General features: G+C 41.4%; 1 protein-coding gene across 1 annotated transcript in view; it reads left to right on the top strand.

Moving 5' to 3' along the window:
• Positions 1 to 16232, top strand: part of LOC133875070 (serine/threonine-protein kinase ATM) — a 106403-nt gene that overhangs the window by 46478 nt on the left and 43693 nt on the right. The window contains exons 35-41 of the mRNA XM_062313067.1: positions 11682 to 11823; positions 11916 to 12056; positions 12157 to 12255; positions 12363 to 12409; positions 12684 to 12876; positions 12961 to 13182; positions 14527 to 14598. Coding sequence (XP_062169051.1) covers positions 11682 to 11823; positions 11916 to 12056; positions 12157 to 12255; positions 12363 to 12409; positions 12684 to 12876; positions 12961 to 13182; positions 14527 to 14598 — 916 coding nt within the window. The remainder of the gene's footprint in view (positions 1 to 11681; positions 11824 to 11915; positions 12057 to 12156; positions 12256 to 12362; positions 12410 to 12683; positions 12877 to 12960; positions 13183 to 14526; positions 14599 to 16232) is intronic.

Raw genomic sequence — 16232 nt, 5'->3', positions numbered from 1 at the left:
ATGTGGAAGAGTAATAATACGAGCTTCAAAGGCTTCCCGGATAGAGTGATAGTCCACTTCAATATGCTTGGTGCGCTCATGATAGACAAGATTGGCCGTGATCTGAATAGCACTGGTATTATCGGCATGTAGAGGTGTAGGATCGGTCTCAGAAAAATCTAACTCAGCAAGCAAACCGCGAAGCCAAATAATTTCTGAACAAGCAAGAGACATTGCGCGGTACTCAAATTCTGTAGATGACTTAGAGACTCTGTCTTGCTTCTTACTTTTCCAGGAGATCAAGGCATCACCTAAGAACACACACCAACCAGTGATGGAGCGACGAGTATCCGCACAACCAGCCCAATCAGCATCACTATAAGCGGCAAGACGAGTAGAATTGCTGGCAGGGAAGAAGAAGCCATTGGCAGAAGTACTGTGAACATAGCGTATGATCCTACGGACAGCAGTCAAATGTAGATGACGGGGAGTCTGAAGGAACTGGCTGACTTGCTGGACAGCAAAAGAAACGTCCGGTCTAGTAATGGTGAGATAAACGAGGCTACCCACCAACTTCCGGTATAAACTGGGATCGGCAAGTAAGTCGCCCTCCTCTTTGCGAAGCTTGACATGTAATTCCATGGGAGTATCAACAGAAGGAGCCTCTTGAAGACCAGCTGTAGCCACCAAGTCACTGGCATACTTATGTTGATTGAGGGAAATGCCGGAGGGACCACGATGCACCTCAAGACCAAGAAAATATGTGAGAGACCCAAGATCTTTCATATGAAAGGACTCCAAGAGATGAGTTTTGAGCTGGTCAAGTAAAGTGGAATCGGAACCAGTGATCACAATATCATCAACATAAACCAATAAAAGAACAATACCCATGTCGGATTTCCGAAGAAACAAGGAAGTGTCATACTTGCTCTGCTTGAATGAAAATTGTAATAAAGTGGTGCGGAATTTATCAAACCAGGCCCTCGGAGCCTGTTTGAGACCATAAAGAGAGTGACGAAGCTTACACACATGTGAAGTCGGAGAGGGAAACAATCCTGGAGGTGGCTTCATATAAATACATTCTTTAAGATCCCCATGAAGAAAAACATTTTTGACATCCATCTGATGTAGGGGCCAATCACTGGAAGCAACAAGGGCGAGAATCGTACGAACAGTAGTCATTTTAGCCACTGGAGCAAAGGTCTCTTCATAATTGACACCATACTCTTGATTATTCCCAAGAGCAACAAGCCGAGCTTTGTAACGGTCCAAACTTCCATCAGATCGAACTTTGACTGAGTAAACCCATTTGCATCCCAGAGGCACAATAGTAGGAGGATAGGGCTCAATGTCCCAGGTGTGATTGGCCTCTAGAGCGGCAATTTCTTCCTGCATAGCGTGTCGCCAACAATCATGCTTGGCAGCATGTGAGTAGCAGGTGGGGATATCAAAATTGGCCAATGTAGCAGTAAGAGCTGAAATAGAATTGCCAGAGCTGGAAGAAGGAAATCCATACCTATCTGGAGTGACAGACACTCAAGAAGAGCGACGAACCAAAGGCACAGAAGGCGCTGCCACTGACTGAATCTGGAGCGTGGTAGGATCAGATACCGGGTGAGCCACTGGAAGAGACTGTTGGCGGGAGCGTCTTGTATACACAATACCTGGTTTAAATCGAGAACTGACGGGAGGAAGATCTGAGAGCTGCTCCTCAAAGGAGGGAAGAACCACAGTAGAAGATGATGGCAGAGAAGACACAGGAAAGAAATGTTGGTTTTCAAAGAAAATAACATTCCTAGAAATGCGAGTACGATGTAAGATAGGATCATAGCAAACAAATCCCTTTTGACACACTATATCCCAGGAAAGCACATCGGACAGATTGAGCAGATAATTTATGTTGCTCATGAGGAGGTAAATGAACAAAACATACACAACCAAAAATACGAAGGTTATCATAACTAGGTTGCTTAGCAAATAAGCGGAAATAGGGAGACTCCATATGTAGAACTTGAGAAGGTAAACGATTAATCAAGTGAGTAGTAGTTTTCATAGCCTCTACCCAAAACATGGACGGAACAGAGGATTCTAACAAGAGTACGTACCACATTGAGGAGATGACGATTTTTGCGTTCGGCTACTCCATTTTGTTGAGGAGTAGAGGGACATGAACGTTGATGAAGAATACCCTTAGACGCCAAGAAAGCCTGAAACTCAGTAGACAAATATTCACCACTGGAATCGGTGCGTAATGTCTTAATAGAAGAAGAAAATTGATTGGCAACATACGCAAAAAACTCAGTGAAAGTACGAAAGACCTTAGATTTAGAGCGAAGAAAGTAGACCCAAGTAAATCTGCTATGATCATCAATGAAAGTCACATAGTATTTAAATTTTTCATGTGAACTCACTGGGGAAGGGCCCCAGACATCGCTATGGATAAGGTCAAAGCAGTGAGATGCCCGACTAGCATGCAAAGGGAAGGGAAGAATTTTGCTTTTACCAAGTTTGCAAGAAGCACACTCAAGAGAGAAAGAATAACGGTTTGTATTACTAAGTAAACCAAAGTTCAATACATGAGATACGATCTGAGTATTGGGATGGCCCAAACGACGATGCCACACCATACTAAGATCAGAAACATTATTACAAGCAAAAGACTTAATTGAAGAAACTGGAACAGGCAAAAATAGTGGAAACAAGCGCCCCACTTTAGGTCCCTTCGCGATCTGTTCCCCCGTTACCTGGTCCTGCACAACACAACCATCACCAGAAAATTTAACATCACAATTGTTTTCAACTAATTGGCCAACAGAAATAAGATTCGTGGAAAGTTGAGGAGCACGAAACACATCAGTGAGCGTAGAAGAGGCATCTCCTACAGCAGCTATTGGCAAGGAACTGCCATTGGCAGTCTGAATAACAGATTGACCATCATAGGGCCGAACATGACGTAAAGAGGTGTGAGTAGGAGTCATGTGATTAGAAGCTGCCGAGTCCACGTACCAGAGTTGAGGGGAATGGTTACCTTGAAACCCCATTGCTGATAAGGCCGAAATGAGAATCTGTTGCACCATTGCTGGAGTGCAGTAATCTGGTGCAGGAGGGGCAGGAACAGAGGACGCATCTGAAGGAGAGACAAGAGCGACAGGAGGCGTGGCAAGAACCGAAGTCTGAAATGCTTGGGCCAGACGATTTTGGGGACGAATACGACAATCTTTGATAATGTGACCCTTCTTCTTGCAATAAGAACATAATTTTTTAGGACAATTGGCAGCAATATGCTTTTTTTTTTTTTTTTGATAAGTAATTGCAATTATATAAAAAGCGCAGAGGGGCGCAACCCTTATACACGGGAAGTATACAAGAGAACCCCTAACAGGGACGAACAGAGAATAAATTTAAAAATTCTACATAAGTAAAAGAACTCAAACTATGATTGGACGCTATCCAAAAATATAAAGTATTGAGCAACCGCTTCCGAAGCTCCACCATGGATGTCTCTACATCTTCAAACAGCCTAGCATTCCGCTCCCTCCAGATACACCACAACAAGCATAAAGGAGCTAACCGCCAAGCCTCAATAGCAAGACCACCCCCAAGCACCGCCCCCCAACTATTCAGCAACTCCAACACCGTACGTGGCATAACCCACTCGACCCCAAATAAAGTAAGGACAAAGCTCCAAAGAGCCTGGGCTACCTCGCAGTGAAGCAACAAGTGATCAATAGACTCCCCACTCTTCTTACATAAACAACACCACTCAATTACTATCACCTTCCTCTTACGCAAGTTATCATGTGTCAAAATTTTGCCCAAAGCAGCTGACCAAACGAAGAAGGCCACCCTAGTTGGAGCCTTAACACGCCAAATATTCTTCCAAGGAAAATACGGGACAACATGGCCACCTTTCCTAATAAGCTCTTTGTAGAAGGATCTCACCTCAAATAGACATTTTCTAGAGGGATTCCACACTAACCTGTCACCCTCCCCATGTCGAGCCGAACTGGAGTATAGACGATCGTAGAAAGAAATGACCATATCCAACTCCCAATCCTGAATATGTCGCGTGAATAGAACATTCCACTGAATAGCACCATTATGAACCACCAAATTATCTTCTACCGTGGAATGTTCATAATGGTGCTATTCAGTGGAATGTTCATAATGGTGGTTCAGGATTCTGAGGCTGGATTCTGACGGCTCTCGGCAGTCTGGGTTCGACTCAACGGCAGTTTCAGTGACTTCCGATCTAGGAGAGAGGGGTACTGTCGTTGGCAATGATCTCAGCTTGGCTGTGTCGGCAGAGGGTGGAGGTCTTCTGGTGACTCCTCAGGTGAGAACTTCACAGCCGAGTGTTGGAATGGGTATCTCTGGGCGTGTTGTGGACCCAGTGTCTCAGAGGCAGGGAGTAGGTAGTCTTGAGTTGGTGATGGTTTCCGCTGTAGAAGGAGAAGTGGGTATCGTTTCAGAAGCTTTTTTAAGGGGTCCTCCGATGGATATTTGCCTCTGGAAAGGATTAGGAGACATAATGGAGAGTGGGGCTTCTGTTGAATGTGTGGTGGATGAGAAGTGTGCTCAATTTGAATGTTCTTCGACGCTGCTTGAGCATTTTCATGAAGGACTCCTGCTGCAAGAAAATTCCAGAGACGGTGAGGGGGAATTTCAGAGCTATGAGCCGTTAGTTATTGCTCCACTGGCAGTGGAAGATGCAGACAGGCAGAGAGTATCACCTAGATGGGTGTTGGAAAGAATTAAGAGGTATTATCCAAGCATTGGGCTTTCTTGTGGTCACTTTGAGGACAGATTGTTGGCTTTGTTTGAGGAAATTGAAGTGGCTAGAGACCTCTCTTTGGCAGATTCCAAGTCTAAGTTTACGCCTGCTAAAGGGGTGAAGGGGAAGAGAGAATTAAATAGGCTGACTTGGTCTGTTAATTATGAGAAGAAAGGGGCTCAGTCTGAGAGAGGTAGGCAGAAGGGTAGGGGCACATCTCGATATTATGACGCCTAAAATTTTGTCGTGGAATGTTAGAGGGCTTAATGCGATCGAGAAAAGATTGGAGATTAGAGGGCTTCTAAAGGTTTGGAAGGCGGATATTGTTTGCTTGGTGGAGACGAAGATGGCAGTTATTTCTAGAGAGGTGGTGCAAAGTCTTTGGGGCTGCATTCACGTTGATTGGTGTTATTTAGGTGCCAACGGAGCATCGGGTGGGATTCTGCTAATGTGGGATAGAAGGGTGGTGGAGAAAGTGGAGGAGTGTATAGGTAGATACTCTGTTGCTTGTTCTTTGCGCAACACTGGTGATAATGTAATTTGGGCGTTTGGGGGTGTTTATGGTCCGAATGATGACAGGGAGAGGAGGGTGTTGTGGGATGAGTTAGCTGGATTGATGAGTTGGTGGGAGATGCCTTGGTGTATTGGGGGGGATTTTAATGTGGTTCGCTTTCCCAGTGAGAGATCTAGTGGTGCTAGCTTCTCGGCAGCTATGGAAGAGTTCTCAGACTTCATTTTCTTGCATAATCTGGTGGACTTACCCCTGGAGGATGGTCAGTTTACTTGGTCTAATGGTCAGGAAGATCTTATTTGGTCTAGAATTGATAGATTCTTAATTTCTTCGGAGTGGGAGGAACGCTATCCTGATGTGTCTCAGAAGAGATTGACAAGGCTTTTCTCTGATCATTTTCCCTTGTTATTGGATTGTGGGACAAATAGAGGAGGAAACAGGTATTTTAAGTTTGAAAACATGTGGCTGAAATACGAGGGTTTTGTTGAGCAGGTTCAAAAGTGGTGGATGTCTTATGATTTTTCTGGTTTGCCAAGCTTCGTTTTGGCCAATAAATTGAAGGCTTTGAAAGCTGACTTGAGGAAATGGAATGAAGAAGTGTTTGGTGATCTAGGGAAAAAGAAGAAAGAATTATTGGAGGGTATTCGAGAGCTGGATTTAATCGAAGAATGCCACGGTCTTGAGGAGGACGAAAAAATTCGTAGGGTGGATATGGCGAGAGAGATGGAGAAGACCCTTCTTTTTGAGGAAATGAGCTGGAGGCAAAAGTCTAGAGCGTTGTGGTTAAAGGAGGGGGATAAGAATACAAAATTTTTTCACAAGGTGGCCAACTCACATCGCAAATTCAATCAAGTGGATTCTTTGAATATTAACGGTATAATTTCAAGAAATCCTACGGAGATTAAGGAGCATTTAGTTAACTTTTACAACAAGCTGTACTCAGAGAACTGTTCCTGGCGGCCTAGGGTGGAGGGCCTATCTTTTTTATCCATTGATGAGGAGGAGAGCACCTGGCTAGAAAGAGCTTTTGAGGAGAAGGAGGTGTGGGATGTTATCAGGGACTTGAATGGAGATAAGGCGCCGGGCCCTGACGGATTCACTGCGGCTTTCTTTCAAAAGTGTTGGGGCTTTTTAAAATCTGACATTATGAATGTTTTTGCTGAATTTCATGCTCGAGGCAAGCTTGAAAAGAGTCTGAATACTACTTTTGTCACTTTGATTCCCAAGAAGACTGGTGCCATGGATGTGAGAGATTTTCGCCCTATTAGCTTGATTGGGGGGATTTACAAGATTATTTCAAAGGTTCTTGCAAACAGATTTAAGTCCGTTGTGGGCAAGATTATCTCCAACACTCAGAATGCGTTTATTGGTGGTAGACAAATATTAGACTCTGTGCTTATTGCAAATGAATGTGTGGATAGTCATATTCGATCGGGGGAACCTGGACTTCTGTGTAAGCTGGATTTGGAGAAGGCTTATGATCATGTGAACTGGGACTTCTTGCTTTATTTGTTGCAGAGATGTGGTTTGGGGGAAAAATGGAGGAAGTGGATACGCTTTTGTATTTCTACAGTGAGATTTTCTGTTCTTGTAAATGGAACCCCAGCCGGTTTTTTTAGTAGCTCTCGTGGGTTGCGACAAGGAGATCCTCTTTCTCCTCTGTTGTTTGTGGTGGTTATGGAGGCTTTGAGTCGGATGTTGACTACCGCTTTGGATCAGGGTAATTTGACTGGGTTCTCAGTGGGCTCCAGGGATTCCGAGGCCGTAGTTGTGAATCACCTGCTGTTTGCGGATGACACTTTGATCTTTTGTGGCGCTCAAGAAGAACAGATTCGACATCTGAGATGTATTTTCTTATGCTTTGAGGCAGTTTCTAGCTTGAGAATTAATTTAGAAAAATCAGAAATCGTCCCTATTGGTGGAGTAGAGGATGTCGAAAGGCTGGCTAATCTTCTTGGATGTAGGGTTGCTTCTCTGCCTATGACTTATTTGGGTTTGCCGTTGGGTGCTTCTTACAAGTCCACCTCTATTTGGAATGGTGATATTGAAAAAATGGAAAGGAGGTTGGCGGGTTGGAAGCGGATGTACTTGTCGAAGGGTGCTCGGTTGACTCTTATTAATAGTACGCTCTCCAACATCCCCATTTATTATTTATCATTGTTTCCTATTCCTGTGAGGGTGGCTAATCGTCTCGATAAAATTCGAAAGGATTTTCTTTGGGGTGGCATTGGTGACGAGACCAAATTTCATCTAGTTAATTGGAACAAGATTTGCACACCTTTGCCTACAGGTGGGTTGGGAGTTCACAATTTCATCCAGCTCAATCGAGCTCTCTTGGGTAAGTGGCTGTGGAGATATGGTAGGGAGAGAGAGGCTTTATGGCATTTGGTGATTGATGCCAAGTTTGAGAGTTTAAAGGGGGGGTGGTGTTCGAAAGAGGCTTCGGGTTCATTTGGAGTAGGTGTATGGAAGCATATTAGGAGGGGGTGGGAGGAATTTCGTAATTTTGTTCGGTTTGAACTGGGGAATGGATCAAATATTAGCTTTTGGCAAGATTGGTGGTGTGGGGATAGATCCTTGGAGCAATGCTTTACAATTGGCAGCAATATGCCTAGATGCCTTGTTGCAGAAACACTGCAAGGTTCGAGAATGCATAGGTGGTCCACGTCCTTGGGCAGAGAAGGCCACAGTTGCAGGCCCAGAACTGCCATGAGATTGCTCCAAAATAGTTTGAGTGCTAAGACGTTGTTCTTCGCGAAGTAACTCACCAAAACAAACATCAAGAGAGGGAACAGGAGATCGATTCAGGAAAGAGAAGCGAACAGATTCATATTCTGGACGAAGTTTCATAAGAAACTGATCACGCTGGGTAGTGGCGTGAAGAGTCTGAATAGTGGAAAGGGCAGCATCAGGAACTTCCGCGGTAACCAAGGTAGCATATTCGTGCCAAAGAGTCAAAAATGCCGAGTAATAGTCTTGGATGGAAAGACTACCACGCTGAAACATGGCAATTGCATGTTCTAACTGAAAGCGACGAGCATCATTATCCTGATGCTAAACCTTCTTTAAATAAACCTACATGGATTGAGCAGAGCGATGGGGCCGCAAGTGGGTGACAATATGAGACTCCACTGAACCAAGAAGCCAGGACATGATACGTGCATCAAGCACAACCCATGACGGAGAAGACTCGTCAGCCTTAGATTTTTCAGAAGTGGATGATGGTTCAACATCCGTGCCATCAATATGACCCCAAAGAGCTTTGCCCTTGAGAAAAAAATCAAACTGAAATGCCCAGGTAGCATAATTGGTGCCTGTAAACTTAACACACACAGGAGCAGAATCCATAGAGAATAAATAGAACCCGAGACAAATCAAAAGGCCCAAAAACAACTGTGCTGTAACGTAGAGAAGTCGAAAAAGAACAAACCAAAGGAGAGGATTGCTGAGAAATCCACCGAGAGTGACAGACTGCACTGTTGCCCAGAGAAGTGCCGAGAAAAAACCACCAATACCTCAAACAGAGGCTGCCGAAAACACCAACACAAGCTGCAGAAGACTATTCCGAGAGACTTGGGCCGAGAGGATTGTGTCGAGAGTGACAGACCACTGTGCGGTGAGTACCCAAACCAGCGAAACACCAGAACCACCAAGGGGAGACGCATCGACACCACAGGACCACACAGACTGGTCCGATAGACTTAGACTAGACCCAACGAGGAGAAAAAAAATCATGGGTACACCACAGACCTGACCGAAATCCACCAGTGTCACGTTCGAAACCGAGAAGAAAAAATGCAGGGAAAGGAAAACTTAGCAATTGGGCTCTAATACCATGACAATATATTATTTGAATGGCTGAATCATTTAGCCTTGAGTTTTGTGTATTATATAGACTTTACAAGGATGCTATACGTGGAAAGGAAATATGGTCCTGCATGATTCTAGCCCTATACATGTAAACTATAATCTGTTAAATATATACGCTAACTATACAAAATAATAAATGGAGAAATAAGGAAACAATCGTGGGCTAAAAATAAGGAAACACGAAACAATTATGGACAGCTGTGTGCTGTCCATTGACACCGTGAATTCGACATTAAGTTATAGGTTTCGGGTTTATGTTAATCGGGTTCGGGTCATAATCGGGTCAATCCGTTTATGACCCATTTATAATTGTGTCGAATGGGTCAACCCGTTAAAAATAAAAAATAAAAAATTACTACACGAAATGGTCAAAACCTCCTAACCCAAACATCATTTCACATTTTATGATTTTCACACCTGCTAAGTCATAACCCTCCAGCGGCGTCGTCATGCACTTTGCTTTATCTTTACTATTGTGGATGTTTCTTGGTTTTGAATTCCACTCCTCTTTTAGTATTACTTGAAGAGAGTAAATATTGTTTAAGAGGATGTGACCCCGATTCCTAGTGATAGTACTTGTAGAAAGGGTGGCAAAAGGGGGAGATTCCTTTCCATGTTAGATCAAGCCGATTTAGCTGCTATCTTTCTTTGCTTGGACTTGTTCAGTCTAGATATATCCATGTTTCTATCTTCCTTTTGAGAACAATACTTGTAGTTTTGATTCTTGTTAGGTTGAGATCTGATCATTTAATTGAAACAAAATATGTTTTTTTTTTTTTTTTTTTTTTATTTTTTTATATTTTTGCCTGTGATCTTTTGAAGCAAAGTTGGATATGGAACTTAATTTGCGATTCTCTTGATGGTTCCTTTTTTTTTTTTCGGAGGTCAAAACCTTTTTAATGATTTTGTTTGGCAGACTAGACAATCATCTTTCTGCTAGTATTAAAAAAATTAATTTTAATTGGTAGACTAGACAAACACTTTTTCATGAACTTATTATTATTAATATTTTTTTAAAGGATCAGGTCAGATAGGTTGTGTTGAGTCGTATCAACTCAGCACGACCCATTAGCTAAACGGGTCTGTCATGTCTTGTCGGGTTACTCGGTAAATTAGTGTGTTGTGTTCGGGTTTAGGGTGCCATCCTGTTTAGCTAATCATATCGGGTTCGGGTTCGGGTTGACCCTAATAGGTTGGCGGGTCAACAAGCCAACCTGTTTCTGACATGCCAACCCGTTTTGCTAGCCCTAAAATGTTATTCCCTTGATCTCGCTGGTATTAGGTTCGGGAGTTTCTATGGACTCAGCAATGAAGTCTGGTGTTTTCCGGTATGATGGGTCTGCTCTGACTAGGTTGAAGCTAGCAAATTTTGCCGACGGTCATATCCAGCTTTCGCCGAGGCCTTGTTCCCCTATAGGTATGTCTACCCTAAACCCGTCAACAAATCGGGGACTCCCACAAAACTCTCCCAAGCCCTTGAAGTTTTATAATTGCAAGTCCAAGGGCAAGAGGGCTTCGAAGATGGAAGTTGGCCTTCTTGCAGGAGTGTTTGCTAGGTTTTAGTGCCCTGCCTGGGTGTTCTAGGCTATCTTCGACTGTGGAGCCTAATGGCTCGCAGGAGGTCACGCCAAAGGATGTTTTGGTCCGACGATATTGTCTGACGTGCTCTGGCATTTTGGATCTATTTCAGCGAGGTCGAAGTTGTCTGATGACGCTGGAGGTCATTTTCTGCACCCGCCATTGCCGGTGTTAACAACAGTAGCATGGTGCTTCCCCCAAATTTTGTCGGGTATGTTGTCAGACTTCTTTCAACATCCATCTTCTTCTTTGGGTGTCTTTCGGTTCGATTGGCCAGCTCCAGCTAGGTTGATATGGTGGCCTCCCTTCCCACATGGTGGCATTTTTCCGCTGCCATTTATCCTTGATCCGATTGTGGTTGACGTTTTAATCTCTCCTCTAACCGAATATTTAGACTTGGGTGAGACTTCGAAGGGGGGTGATTAGCAAGAGGGAGAGTTAGGGTTGGATGGAGAGGTGGGTGATTTCGGCTACTCCGAGGGTTCTTTTAGTGTTCTGATGAAGCCTAGTGCTCTTGGGAGGGGGTCTGCTTGTGGCTGTGTTGTTGTAGTTCTGTTGGGACTTTGGGTCTTTTTGTAGTCCTTTCTTTTGGGTTTTTGTGGGTTTCCTTGGATTGGTTTTGTTTATTCTTTGTTGGTGTTCCTTTTGTATACTTATTGTGTACTTAGGCGTACCTTACGTTTTTTATAATATTTGTTGATTAGCTATAAAGAAAATGTATTTAATGGTGGTTGTTTGCTTGTTGGCTTTATCCCCTTCCGCTTGCAGGGGTTTCTTTTTCTTGGGGCGCTTCAGTAATTTTATATATTTGATGGATTTTAAAATTTTAGCTTGATGCTCTGAGTTTTTGCGGTATTATTTCTGATTGGACGATTAGCTTTCATGTTATACAAGACTAAAAATTAGAGTTATGTGACTTTGCAGTCGTATGATTTGTCTTTGAGGTTGTCTAATGTTGAATTTGTGCAGCTATCTTTTCAACTTGATTGGGCAATTCATTGGTTGTCTTGCTTTACAAGAGCAATGCTGTCGTATCATCTCTGCATTGCTGAGGATTTTTAAAAGTAACCCTTCCAAAGAAATTATCAGTGTGCTGGGTGAGCAACTTCAGGTATGTGTCATGTGTTAATTATAAATTGTCATGTGTTTAGCTCCTTTCTCCCTCAACATTCTCTGCTCTCTTCTGATTTTGTATCAATGCAGTTTTTGGTGTCAAAGTTGGTGGCTTGTTGCATTCCATCTGAAGCTAATGGAGAACATTCCAGCACCAGATCCTCTCAAGTTTTGTCGTTGTTACTCCAACTAACTGTGGATTCTGATCCATCTCTTTATGATTACATCAGAGTAGGTTTTTCTGAATCCTTAGAAGTAGATTTATTCAAATTAAGGCTTAAACTCAGTTCGGTGGAGATGTTGCTATGAATTGGCAATTTCTTAATTTCAGGAATTGGAACCCTTCCCTGAAATAGATATCTTCGATGAACTACGAAAGTTCCATCAGGAATTGTGCCGAGCATACTCCCCAAGAGACCACTTATTAAAGGTAGAGCGTTTTCAACTTTTAGAAGGTTTGCATCACTGTTTAAGTAATTTAAATATTCTTCACATCTCATTTTTCATGTTTTTCCTTTGTATTGGGCCCATTTTCAGTTTGTGAAGAGATCTTCCTACCTTCCACCAAGGCTACTTTTGTGGAGGTGATCTTCTTATCGTTCATTCTTTTCTGTTCTTAAATAAAATTCATCAAATCTGAGGTTGTAGACTGATGTTGCATCAAATTGTAAAAAAATTACTAGAATTGCAGAACATCAAATTTTAATAAATTACTAGAAAGTAGGTTTGTTTTTAAATTTCTTACTATTTTAATGGTTCAATTTGCATTGTTCTAGTTTTGTTAATTGAAAACTTGTGATCTAACATGGGTTGTAAATGTGTGCTGATATGCTTTATACACATGGTATATCCTTTCAGTCTCCAAGCACTGCACAAGAAGTTACTCACGGATGAAACTTGTTGGAGTGGAAAGAATGCGGAAGATCTTGTGGCAAATAGATATTGGCATGGTGACCATGAGATTGTGTCTGCAGTCTGGACACTTGTCCGTATGTGCGGTTTAGATGACGCCAATAGTTTTAGAGCATTGGTGTCTGATTTCATTTCTAGGGTATGACTAGTGGATTGTTTCACTTCATATTTAGGTTTCATATAATTGGGCTTGCAACATTTTCTCTTTTGATTGTGACTGCAGGTTGGTATTGGGGACCCACATTGTGTTGTTTTCCATTTGCCTGGAGTCTCTGGTCACATTCATGTTTGCCAACCTATTAATCACTATACTGCTACAGAAATCAACTTCAACATGGTTACTGGCATATCTGAAGAACTTTTGATTGCGATTTTGAGACTTCTGAAAAAGTACCTGATGGATGAATCTGTTAAAATAGTTGATATGACTTCACAAGCTCTTCGGGTGAGTGAATACAGGCCCATATGGCTTTGCCCTTTGATGAAGCGTATGAGGCTGGAACACAGTTACATTTTGCTATGGTTTCTTATATTTCAATGTGCATGATACCTGGCTGGTAATTTGTTTGTATAAATAAAAAAAATTGTAGAAACCAGCGATTATCATTAGCTATTGAATCTATGAAATCTATCGTACATAAAAAGAATACAAGAGATGCAGCCACCCTAACGACCAGGTTTTTTTTTTTTTTTTTTTTTTTTTTTTTTTTTTTTCCAGTTGGGTGCTATTATATTGATTGCTTTAACCCCCCCCCCCCCCCCCCCCCCCCCCCCCCTTTCCATTATGTTTTTGTTTTTATTTTAGTATTTTTTTTTTTTGGCTTTTTTTTTAAGAAAAAATGGGTATTTTAGGAAGTTTTTAGTCAAAATGGTTACATGCAAGGCACTTTACCACTTTTTCATCCAATATAACGGGCGGGGCTAACAAAGTAGCTTTTTTGACACAAAATGGTAGTTTGATATATCCAAGTGTCACACTTGTCAATTCGTGATGCTTTTTTTAAAATAGCTGGTAGTTCAGGGGGCTTAAATATATTTTCCTCTATATTTAATGGCATTTGGGGCTTGTTATTTATTATAAGTAGATATTTGTCAACCTAAGAAAAGGGGAAATGACAAAATTAAGCTGTTAGACTAGAATATGGTAGAAGTGCAACCCACCTGAATGGTAAGACAAAACATGACTACGAAGAGAAATGTAACCTTAAATCATTGCAGAAGTTGGACCAAATAGAATTTGAATTCCATTGTAAAAGTTATACGAAAGTAAATTGTCAACATAAAAACTCGATGGAAAGCAAGGGGTTGGTTAACGGAAAGTGTTAGAGAGCTTAGGAGGGTGGGAATAAGGTAGAGGAGAGGAGTTATTTTGATAAAAATGATGAAATCCTTGTCAAGGATATGAATTTTGGACTAAAAACTATATTGAGTCTAAATGATATGGCTTTTCAGTTATATTGTTATTGTTCGAAAATTTAGACCTGGTGAACCTGTAAAAAAAAATGAAAATACAAGGATAGTATATACATATAGGAATGGGTTAGTGCTCTTAGTTTAAATGATTACCTAGATGCTTTATATAAAGATCTAAGATATTGGCAAAGTAATCTACTGCTGGGTAGTCCTTAAAGGTATGTTGGGTGCTGTTATAATGATTGCATTATTTCCTGGAATTTGAGGTAAGTGACACGTTATTTTCATTCATTTGATTACTTATGTTTTTATGATTTGTTTTGGTTCTCTAGTGTATTACTTATGTTTTTATGATTTGTTTCTCCCCATCAACCAGGGAATACTTTCAACTGAAAGTGGTCAAAGAGCTTTAACGTCATTTGATTCTTATGAGAGGTCTCTTATTGAGGCAAGTATTCTTCTATTTATTATGTCTACTTTTTAATATCAATTTTAAATTTATAAGATGCTACAAGATCTTTTTCAGCAATATGGGTGAAAGATTCTTGTTTTTGGTCTTGACGCATGAAGTATTACTGTGGTAGGGTATCCTGCTACATTTATTTCTGGCATCATATCAGCTTCCTCAGCATCACTGCTTTTTCATTGATTTACATTGGAATTTCCACATGAAATGATTTAAAGTTATTTTTGGGGAGTGAATTTCGGTGGTTAAGAATTAATTTTATTATTGTAATACTGGAGGGCATTTAGGTACTCGTACTATGTGTGGCCATTATAAATAATACTTGAGCACTAGAACTCTAAATTTCTGGCGTTCTCTTTTCAGAATCTTTTCTTCTGTCTTATTTTTCTCTTGTTTCTTGATATACTATTTGAACTTGGTATCAGAGCAAATCGAATCTTACCAAACAATTCAGAAAAATATAGGGAAACACAGTGTTTTACAGTTGTTGACGTCAGCCATACGGATGCTTCTGATCCGTGGATTAGAAGTGAGATTTAGTTTGTTTTGTTGAATCGAATTGATAAAGGTAGTCTTTTTTGGGTTGTTCGGTTGTTTCTGGGTGTTGTTTTAAGAACACAGTTTTTTAGTGGCAGCAATGCGATCTCAGGCGGCTGCACATGGAGGTTTTGATCAGGGACAAAAACAAGTCATATAACACTGAGCAAAATGGCAAGTTGTTCAACAGTGGGTGAAACAGCAGGTTGTTTAGCTGTAGACAAAAAAAAAATGGAGATGTTGCTTGCTGTTTGAATGTGATGTTTTTGTTATCTGGATTCTAGTTTTGATGCTGAACTCAGGATGTCTGAAACAAGTCATTTCTCAGAGAATAAAAAAAATGGATAGAGAGTAGTGACCTTCCATAGCGAAAATTCAACTTTCCGAATCACAACAGTGAAGTTGTGATTTGTATAATAGATCGAGGAATGCAGCAAAGGACTCAAGCTCCCAATCCTAAACCACCCTAAGAAAAGTCGGGTTCCAATGGACATAAATGCCGGAAGAGTCCATGTAATCCGACACTAAGGTCTCTATAGCTATAGAATAGAGTTTTGGGAATAGGGACTCAAGAGTCACTTTTCCACACCACAAGTCCTGCCAGAAATGAAGGCGAGATCCGTCTCCTACTGTGTAGGACCAAGTTCGAGAAACTTCCCCAGGCATTTCTAATAATCCTCCCAAGACCCACTCCATATGGCACTCGAGTTTCCTTAGAACACCAACTCCCTCTCTAGTTCTCTTACTTCACAATCACCTGTCTCCATAAAGAATTATCTTCTTGAGCAAATCTCCAAAGCCATTTACCCAGTAAAGCTTTATTAAACAAAGCATCATTGGAATATTTTGTTTATTCGACATGTGTATGATTGGAAGGTGGACGTGGTCTCTAGCTTCTTTGAGGATGCAATTTTTGGAAAGCCCAAAGATGATGAAAAGGTGATTTAAATAGAAAGGAAAGCCCAAAGATGATGAATTGACTTTTTTGGAAGCTATTGGACTCACATCTACATTCTCTTTCAACATTTTGGGTTAATTGCTGGGAAAATAGGTTTAACATGCTTTTTCTGCTTTCTTTT

Source organism: Alnus glutinosa, chromosome 8 (assembly GCF_958979055.1).
Source record: "Alnus glutinosa chromosome 8, dhAlnGlut1.1, whole genome shotgun sequence".
In the NCBI taxonomy this organism is placed as follows: domain Eukaryota; kingdom Viridiplantae; phylum Streptophyta; class Magnoliopsida; order Fagales; family Betulaceae; genus Alnus; species Alnus glutinosa.
The sequence above is the reverse complement of the archived record's forward strand: the minus strand, read 5'-3'. Positions and strand labels throughout refer to the sequence as shown.